This window comes from Cheilinus undulatus, linkage group 22 (assembly GCF_018320785.1).
Source record: "Cheilinus undulatus linkage group 22, ASM1832078v1, whole genome shotgun sequence".
Classification (NCBI taxonomy): domain Eukaryota; kingdom Metazoa; phylum Chordata; class Actinopteri; order Labriformes; family Labridae; genus Cheilinus; species Cheilinus undulatus.
Genome location: NC_054886.1, coordinates 327,233 through 337,653, shown reverse-complemented (window position 1 = coordinate 337,653; position 10,421 = coordinate 327,233). Strand labels below are relative to the sequence as shown.

Sequence of the window (10,421 nt, the reverse complement as noted above, 5' to 3'; positions counted from 1 at the left end):
GCCCACTCGTCACTCCCAGCACGCGCACCCAATCAGGCCATGGTTTTACCCATGGAGCCATGGCCACAAAGAGACGAAAGGACAAGAGGGAGACACGGTAGCTGAGCTCTGGAGGCGTCTACCAGCGACATTTCCACTGAAGGTGTGACCCGAGCTAGAAAGGTGTCTGTTAAGGACGCTTCGCCTCGACTCAAGATCAGGGCATCACTTTTCCTGAACAGCGGAGAACTGGGCCTTTGATTGGCACATGAAGATGCCATGACTGTAATGATTGGACAAATGAAGATGAGAATGAACTCTAATATAAGGATGAACACATTCATTTTAGTATGCAGCTGCATTTGCGTCGCTTTAACAGGTAAGTTTTTGGAATATGTGTGCTTTGGATTGTTATGAGACCGACTAGATGCGCCAAGTGATACTATCTTAATAGAATGATGACAAATCAGAGACTGAGGCACCTGACTTTGGCTTTTTCTTTTTTTGGATCAAGAAAAATTCAAACAAACTCCTGCCAGTCATATCAAAATATTGTCAATATGCTCTCTTTATGGTAAAAACCTGTAGTTCTTTAAGATTTCTGTACTTTAGGACACCACTGATCATGTTTGGTACCATGTGATAGGAAAAAGTGTCAAAGTTTTTCAGTGTGCATGTGGAATTTGTGTGGATATTTATGTTTTTTTTATTGTCTTAATCATTAAAATACTTTTTTTTTCAACTCCAATCAAACTTCAAGCATTTTCTAGTCCAAATTTGCAACTCAAGTGCCAGCTTTTACACTGTGTGACTTGAAAACAAAGACAAATGTTGGCAGTGGTGGAAAGAAAGGAGTAGATAGAGAAACAAAAACACTCTACTGTATTTGACTTTGACCGTTGACCCCATGCCATACTTGGGAAACAAATGGTTGCCCTATTTGTGTTTTTGACCTGCGGTGCATTGTTCCCATTCCTCTAGCTGTCCTAGCGCTGCCCCTGCACCTTTTTTCCTGCTAGGCTGCTCCTTGCAACCTCCATATGCAAGCATATTTAGGCGTTTCCGCACTCAGCATATACCTACTGCTCAATCAGATAACACTCCAGCAACTCCAATCCCGCTGCAGCCTGTCAGTTCAGTTAAATTGGTATTGATCCCACTTCCTCTGCGTTTTTTGGGGATAAAAATCATAATTGGAATCGATTTGCGATGACTTGGTCTTATCTGAGCTCGGCTGAAGGGCTTTGACTTTGACCTGCTGACCTCACAGTGGGAGTGAAAAGAAAAAAAGGAGCCGTCCTGGTAGTGTTTAGGAGCCTCCTCGTGGGACCATGGCAATTGGTCCTGCCTCTGAAGTCCTCCTGCAAGGCCTGCCTAACAACTGTTTTTCCCCAAAGGGAAGAAAGATAAATAGGAGACAAAAGAAAGAGGGAAGCCCATAGAAAAGAAGTCTTTCATCTGTGCCCTTTATAAGAGTTGTATAAGTTGTTATTTCACAGAAAAATCCAAGAGTATCCTGCTCTGGATCATATAATGAATCATATTAACAACTCATTGTTTGTTAATCAGAGTCTATTTTTGTCCCTGGTATCCCAGACATCCCTTTGATCCCATCCCCCTGCTGCATATCAATTACATTAGCTCAGTCACCTTTGCTACCCATCGAACAGCACCTGCCCTTCTGGTTGCTTCTTTTGCATGTCCCATCTGTCCTTCTCCATCTTTTCCACATTGTTCTGAACATATTTGGAATAAAAGTCACGCCATCATCTTTAAATACTGGAGCATTGTAAAACCTGCCGATGCAGCAACAGCCCACAGAGGTAATAACCACCAATGTGATCGCATCTGCAGCTTTTAAAGTAATAGTCCAAGAAACCTCATCTTTACAAACCCAATAGCATTCACCTACTACAAATGTAATCATTCACTGCAAAAAACAACAAGGAATGATAAAGGAAAATTAGATTTGCTTATGTCACGCTAGAAACTTGGATTTTTATTGTTGATATCGAAGATTAAGTTAAGTTGAATTTACTTTCGCCCAGATTCATTTTTCTTAGTGCAACAACATCCAGAAATACCACCAACTTGTCCAGGCTTGAAATGGAATAACTGATTTTTGCATGATGCATGTATCTTTGCAGATGCAGGTCCTCCTGCAGAAAACTCAGTTCTTCCAGTTATAAGCTTGATATAAAATATCATGGCTTGTTTAGGGAAGGACAGTGGCATTTAGCTTATGCTGTTTGCATTCCAGTCTAAAAGAGAATATAGATGTACAAACACAAAGAGTATAGTATTTATAGCATGGGTCATCCCTGCACAACTGCACCACTGTAACCATGGTAGCTCTGGCTCAATGTATCCAGGAGAACAATCATGCTGTGGATCGTGACCTGTGTAATGTGTCATGCTTTTGTTGTGATTCACTTTAACAGCTCTGGTCCCTCTGACCCCTCCTGAACCTTGAAACAGGGGGATCTATTTCCAGTTCATGACAGAAACCGAATAAAGGATGTAAAACTGAAGTTTCACACAGATGGGCAGATTTAGACGTTTGCATAGTGGCGTGATTTAACCTCTACCTTTTCTGGTTTGATTAAAACTTAAGTTTCTAATGTGAAGATCTCCATTCGGCTCCAAACCCTCTCTTCGGAACCAATGAGTGGTGTCGACACTAATCCCAACATTCCTATCCTAACTCACTGGCTTTAAAACTCTTGAAACCATTATGTGCTGTTCTCTTGGGTCTTAGCACCTGGACATGGTTTGTTGTAGCTGATTTCCTCAATAGTAAATGGACTTTAGCCTGTGTAGCACTTTTCTAGTCATCTGACTACTCAAAGCGTTTTTACACCGCAGGCCACACACTTTCACACCCATTCACTCACTGATGACATAGGATGGAGAATTAGGCATCAGCATCAGCTAATCCCATCTAAACACATCCATACCCATTTACACGCTACCAAGGAAGCAGTGAGAGCAAACGAGTCAGTATTTTTCCATAGAGCACATCGACATGAACATGCAGGAGCTGAGAATCAAACCCACAACCTTCCTGCAGGGTGACCAAATCTACCTACAGAGATACAGTCGCCACAGTGTGGTTATATTTGAAAAAAATATCAAATTTTAGTTTACAAACAAATCCATATTCATTTTTAATGTGAAACATCCTCTTACATAGTAATAACTAGGCTAAAATGCATCTGATCAGTTACAATTAAAAAAAAAAATCTCTGCTTTTAAGAACTTTAATCACCTTGAAGATACTTTAATTGAAAGAAAGAAGATACTGATATTTTTGGCCATGTATTTAGATTTTTGAGCTTTTTCTCAGTCTTTTCTTTCTGCTGATGTTAACCTTCAGTCCCTTGGGTCTGATTTTCCCTCTCATCATTATGTGTCTCTGCATCTGTTCATCCAGGAGCCTCAGAAACAGAGCGACGGCTCCATAAGAAGATCTTTGAAAACTACAACATGAAAGTAAGACCGGCTCGCTACTGGGAGGAGAAGGTGATGGTCCGAGTTGGGATGACCCTCTCGCAGCTGGTCAGCTTGGTAAATACACACAAACATGGTGATAGCTACAAACATAAAAGTACACAGTTTACTGTACATCCTTTATGTGTTGAGGTGTTGACTCAGCTATCGGATATTTGAAGGTAGGTATGTCATCTTCCTTAACCTCCTAAGACCCTGCATGCACGTATGAGGACAGGTAACAGTTTGGCTTCCCTACACCATGGTAGGTAATCATATTATTGATCGATTTTTGAGATAAGTGTTCAGAATGCCCTTTCAAGTTAGCGTGTAGTTAGGTACCCTCCATGGCTGGAATCCACCCACATTTGGCGGCTGTCAATATCAGCCCTGCCATCGGTGCATCAACTGTTATGAGTTATTCATACTTTACATCTCTCACACATGATGCCCCCATGGAGATAGAAGCCCTGGGCTACCATACCAGCCAGCCTGTGCACTAATGCACCTTTGTTCACAGCTCATATTAGAATAAAAAACAGTCAAAACTCATCGAGGATATTTGACCGTGCAACTTTTTTTCTCTCCTGCCCAAAGAGGTGGAGAGCAGAGCAGTAAAACACCTTAGACCAGTGTTACTCAACACCGCTCAAGCAAAGAGCCACATTGTTGAAAAATATCTTTGCAAAAGCCACAATCTAAATTGTGAAAAGTGGCAAAAACGGCTTGAAGCAGCAATAGAAATAAGTTAAAGGTTGCAAAAATGGTCAAAATGCAGCAAAAAAATGGGTGAAAGGGATGAAAATGGGTTGAAAAAGTAGAAGAAATTGGTGGGATGTGACAAAAAAATTATTTACAGTTGGCAAAAAATGGTCCAAAAGTGGCAAAAATGTGGCAAAAAAATGAGTGACAAGTGACTTTAATGGGCAAAAAGCAGAAAAGATTGGCATGAATGGGCTAGAAAAATAGAAAACGTGGTATGTAATGACAAAAGGTGGCTAAAATGGGCAAAATGTGGCAAAAATTGTGAAAAATAGCAAAAAGAAGAGGCAAAAATTTTGGAAAAAAGGAAACAAGTGATATGTAATGGCAAAAAGGTAGCTTATTTGGACTGAATGTGGTGAAAAATTATGAAAAAAAGGGCAAAAATTGGAAAAAAGTGTCAAATAGAGGAATAGGAAAAAGGTTTTTTTTTAATTGCAAAAGGTATCTTAAATGGGCAAAAATTGGCAAAAAAAAAAAAAGGTGAAAGAGGGCAAAAATTGGATAAAATGGAAAAAAATGGGAAAAAGTTGCAAAAAGAAGTTGCAAAACAGCTAAAATATAAGAAAAAAGGGTGTTTAATGGCCAAAAATGGCTTAAATGGGTGAAAAGTGGCAAAAATTTGTAAATTGGCAAAAAGTCTCTGCTTTTTAAGGTTTTCTGGGGGAATAATATTTAAAATTAAGACATAAGAGAGCCACAAACAATTACAGAAGAGCCTCACATTTAGTGTCACTGCCTTAGAGGGAACATAGCACAGGGGTTGTCATTTGAAATTTTAAAGGAATTTTTGGGGGTAAATTTCTGGGATTTATTTGGACATTTGGATGTTTTTCTACCATTTCATGGAAATTTGGAGAATGTATCTGTAATTTTTTTTTTAATTGTTAGGAAACTTTAGGGGGAATTTGCTTGAAAATTTTCAGAAATTTGCATGACATTTTCACGGCTTAATGATAAAGTTTCACTAAAAGATTTGGGGACCATGAAAATAAGTTTTGGTGTACTTTTTATGGCATACTTTAGAAATATGTCTGATAGTTTTTAACCAAAATTTTAGGTAATTTCTTTGAAATTTAAGTGTTTTTTTTTTTATTTTGAAGGAATTCCTGTTCAAGTATGAGGCTGATGTTTTAACTTATCAGACTTATCCCAAATAAATGGGAGAAGCTAAAAGTTCTTTCCAAACTAAAGCTCAGGTCTCAGGAGGTTTATCTTAAATCCAAATGTGTACTGCTCTCATCAAACCCTGCACAGGAAGAAAAATACCAGTTTACAGTAAAATTCAAACCCAACCGCAATGATCACAAACTTGTCAAAGAAGGGAGAGAGAAGAGAAAAACATCTTTCCTGCCATTAAAGGTTTTAATTTGGCATTTGGCTTTTGTCGTGGTCCAGTTCTGATAAAACTGCTGTGACTCTATAGCTACATCTGAGCTGTAGCTATAGCTACAAGGTGATTTTATCTTTACAAGGGAAAAATTAAGCATATAGTGTCAGTTTAAGGCATGCCATATCTTCAAGCACAGTCATATAATTGAGATCAGCTGGTCAAGCCCTCATGAGCTGGCAGTCAGCTGATTGGCTTCTACCCTGGGCATGCTATTGGCTAATCACACTCATACTGCCATAGTTAGCCTAATCTAGGCCAGCTACGCTTCGCTGCTCCCTTTGTAAGCAACCCTCCTCCACCCCAGCTCCTCCTTTTATGCTTCTTCTGACTTAATCAGTCTCAGTCTGTTGTCACTGACACCTGCTGTGCTCTGGGTTTTTTGCTGCCTAGGCTTTACTTGGAGGTACAGGAAGAGCAGGACCATGTGCTGTTTTTGCTTTATGGTTTCCATCAAGGCAGGGGTGTCAAACTCAGTCACAGCAGGGGCCAAAATCTGAATTTATGTCTAACCTGAGGGCCTAACAAGGTCAAGATTTAACCCAGAACTGTCAAGTGTGTTTTCACAGGTAATGAATTATAGGGGAAATTAGACAGTGATGATAAATGATTTTAAGATTTCTAAAAAAAAAAAAAAAAATTTTTTTTTTATAAAAATGATTAAATTTCAAAGCATCAGTGTTACTGTGTGTCCATGTCAAATAAATGCTAAATAAATGAATGAGTTTAAAGGATAAAAATCTGAGATAAAAAGTTGACTTTATAAGTCTTAAAAGTCAAAATACAAAAATAAAAGTCAAAATAAAGTTTTTTAAAGGCAAATATATGAGATAGAGAAATAAAATCATGAGTTTAAAAGTCAAGATATAAGATAAAATACAAAATCAAGAGATTAAAAAGTCAAAATAGAAGATAAAATTCAAAATTGTGACTCTTAAAGGTAAACATGAGATAAAATTCTCAATCAGGAGTTTAAAAAGTGAAAATATGGGATTAAAAGTTAGGAGTTTAAAAGGTCAAGATATGATTTTTAATGAAAAATTGTGAATCTAAAATGTCAAAATATTAGAGAAAAGGTCAAAATTATGAATTGAAAACATCAAAATATGAAATAAAAAGACAAAATTCTAAGTTTCAGTCAGAATCTTAAGATGCAAAATGAAAATATGAAATGAAAACACAAATGAATTTCTTCCCTTCATCCCTGACTTTTTATCTAATTATTTCTACTCTCTACTTTTTCAGAATTTTAAAACTTAACAAGGATTCTTTAAAAATCTTCAAGGTTAAATTTACATTTCTATACTGGAGGAAATCTGCAGACCTCATTCTGGTGAGCCAGTTCTATTTCAGATATGATATGATCATGCAGGCCGGATAAAACTGCACTGTGGGCCGCATTTAAGTCTGACACCCGTGCATCAAGGCCTGTGGAGGAACGGGGGATCCATGAACAGTCACACCAAATATAACAATAAGTGCAAATAAATAAATGCTGATAAAGAAAAAATTAATGACTGCAAACCATGGATGGTTGCTGACAAAGCGGTCCTGACTGAGCTGATGTTGACTTGGAAAAATACCTTTTTTTTCCAGGAAACAGTTGAAAACAAAAGCAACTGATTTTATGTTATTAGATTAAGACAAAATGTGCTGATCATAGAATTCTACCCTAAGTCTACACGTAAACAAATTAAACACATTCCAAGCATTTTAACCATGCTTAAGAACACTAGAGTGTGTTTTAACAGAAATAATTCTTACATATGCAGTGCTGTCCTTCAATAAAGCACTAATGTTCACAAACATACCAGCCGGATGCTGCAGTCCAAACCTAGTGTGTTTCTATGGAGCAACTATGCTGTCATAGAACGACCCATGATGGATCATTTAAGCGTGTCCCTCTCTCCTCTCCTCTCTGTGTCCCTCTTTGCTGCAGAACGAGAAGAACGAAGAGATGACAACCAACGTGTTCATGAATCTGGTATGCACACAGACCCATTCATCTTCATCACTGAGCCTCGCTCTGCTGCTCTGACTCTGCTCACTCTCCTCCTCCTTTCTTGGCTGCTCTGTCGCTCTGCCCCTCAAGTGGACCTGCCACTTTCTATAACCACAAATTATTTCTTGCTTTGTCTCCCTGATTCTCTCGCTCTCTCTCATTTCTGTCCATCGCCTTCGCTAATGAGAAATCAGGGCAGCTTGAGTGGTTGTGACAGCCACGTTTGAGCGTCTAGATTATCATTAGGAAAAACAGGACAAACTAGGATGTTAACGACAGAGCACTGTAGTCACACTTACATCATCTTTTATTCTCTATCACACTCATTTCTCTTCTGTCTGCTCTTACCTGCTGTTTCTGACAGGCGTGGTCAGACTACAGGTTGTCATGGAACCCAGAGGAGTACGATGACATCAGCGTGTTGAGGATTCCTCCCAACAAGGTGTGGCGTCCCGACATCTACCTCATAAACAAGTGAGTCTTATGAAACTCATAGCACATGTACTTTACACTTTACAATGTCAAAATAAAAAACAACTGCAACAACAACAATGCAAAGTAGACGTCTACTTTACTAATTATAGCATTTTGGGTTACAGTTTACTTTAAGGTACGTACAAATTGTCCTTGGTATGAAGTAATGTATGAGGCTATCGATATCGGCAGATATTAGCTTAAGAAGGCCATTATCATATCGGCAAAGATAACACTTCTGCAGATATTTACAACGGATATTTTGGCTGTGAAATTCAGTATATCTTGGCTGCAAATTCTTGAGATTTGTACTAACAGACAGTTGTTAGTAACAACAGACCTACCAGAGGTGCACTTAAGTACCTGAAGACCAGACCAAAGCTGGAGCAGCAGACTTATACCAGTAGAGGTCTTTTTCTTTGTTCACCCTGGATCTTAAAACCTTAAAGTGTGTTTAAGTTCAGTACTAAGTTATTTCTTTTTAAATCCTTATACATTAAGGTGTGTTCAAAGGACTGAAGTTTTAGGTCTCAAATACACATATAAATATCAGCAATAATATCAGTATTGGCTAATATGAATCTGTAAATACCAGATATCTGAAAAAAATCTTTCCTTTCCTTTTTTCCACCTTTTTGAATTTTCACTGCAACTGTAACACACGCCATGACGGCCAATTGTTGACAGCCAGGCTAGGATTTAGATGAAGTTTTTAGTTCGTCTGAAGTCACATTTGATCTCGCATGTCTCTGTGAGATCTTATGGTGGGGAATCTACACTGAGAGAATGTTTCTCCACAGAGGGAGTTGGCAGGGCAACTCTCACCACACACCCTGTGTGTCCTCAAAGGATTTGGAGATGAGAGCTCAGTTGAAACTTTCTTTTTGTTTGTGGTCCCCAACATTTTGTTATCATTTCAGGTTTGAGAACTGTCTCGTGGGGGCCAGCATTACAAAGAGGTTTTCTCCTGCCCCTGAAACTTTGCTAAATGTTGCAGAGTTTCTTGTGGACTAATGTCTGACCTTTCTTTATGAATAGTATAACGGAAAGTACAGTCTGGAACTATCCATTTCATAGTGTCTTGAGGTTATAACTGGGGGCTATACGAAGGAAGGAGTATGGATGGATGGATGGATGGATGGATGGATGGATGGATGGATGGATGGATGGATGGATGGATGGATGGATGGATGGATGGATGGATGGATGGATGGATGGATGGATGGATGGATGCATGGATGGATGCATAGATGCATGGATGGATGGATGGATGGATGGATGCATGGATGGTTGCATGGATGGATGGAAGCATGGATGGATGGATGGATGGATGCATAGATGGATGGATGGATGCATGGATGGAAGCATGGATGGATGGATGCATAGATGGATGCATAGATGGATGGATGGATGCATGGATGATTGGACGAAAAGTCAGATGGATGGACGGAAGCATGAATGGGTTGATGCATGTATGAGTGGAGGAACAAGTGCATACATAGATGGATGGATGGATGATGGGCAAATGCATGCATGTATGTATGATGAATGAATAGGTGGACTGATGAAACTGATACAGGCATATATCAGGAAATACAATATGCAGTGTTTTTTAACCAATTTGCCACAAAATCCAGTTCTTCTTCTCCTTTAGCCTGAATCTGAACGAAAGAAAGAAAGCTTTCCTGAGGAATCCCAAGGTAGAAATCCCAACTCTGTGACTCACAATCACTGAGGCTGACATAAAACTGTCTATTTAAAAGATCAGAACTGAAAAACTCAGGCAGAAGTCTTTGAGGAGCAAGTCTATGTCAGGTCTAAATCACATCTGTTTGCAACTTAAGTGTGACTTGCATTTAAGTTTGAAACTAGAGTCCCAATCTCTACCGGAAAGCAAGACAAGTGCAATGTAATGGATGCAGACATGTTGGAGTTATAAGCATCACATGTTTGTTTGGTTTTTTTTTTATCTCAACAGTAATGACGGTCAGTTTGACGTAGCGCTCTATGTCAACGTCTTGGTTTACAGTGATGGGACAGTCAACTGGCTTCCCCCAGCCATCTACCGCAGCTCCTGCTCTATACAGGTACAACCATGGATGAAATATCAGCCAGAAGAGTTTCATTCATAACCCCACTATTTACTGTTTTATTGTGATGTCCTCTCCCTTAGGTGTCTTACTTCCCGTTCGACTGGCAGAACTGCAGCATGGTTTTCCGCTCGTACACCTATGATGCCTCAGAGGTGGACTTACAGTACTTTCTGGATGATGACGGAAAAGAGATTCATGAGATTGTTATAGATGAAAACGCTTTCACTGGTAG

The 10,421-nt window shown here is 39.1% G+C and overlaps 1 protein-coding gene across 1 annotated transcript in view; it reads left to right on the top strand.

Annotated features, from left to right (window-relative positions):
- Nucleotides 1–258: 258 nt before the first annotated feature.
- The window catches only part of chrnb1l (cholinergic receptor, nicotinic, beta 1 (muscle) like), a 30,051-nt gene continuing 19,888 nt past the window's right edge, over nucleotides 259–10,421 (top strand). Inside the window, exons 1-6 of the mRNA XM_041779759.1 lie at nucleotides 259–358; nucleotides 3,413–3,546; nucleotides 7,560–7,604; nucleotides 7,987–8,096; nucleotides 10,075–10,183; nucleotides 10,270–10,417. Coding sequence (XP_041635693.1) covers nucleotides 259–358; nucleotides 3,413–3,546; nucleotides 7,560–7,604; nucleotides 7,987–8,096; nucleotides 10,075–10,183; nucleotides 10,270–10,417 — 646 coding nt within the window. The remainder of the gene's footprint in view (nucleotides 359–3,412; nucleotides 3,547–7,559; nucleotides 7,605–7,986; nucleotides 8,097–10,074; nucleotides 10,184–10,269; nucleotides 10,418–10,421) is intronic.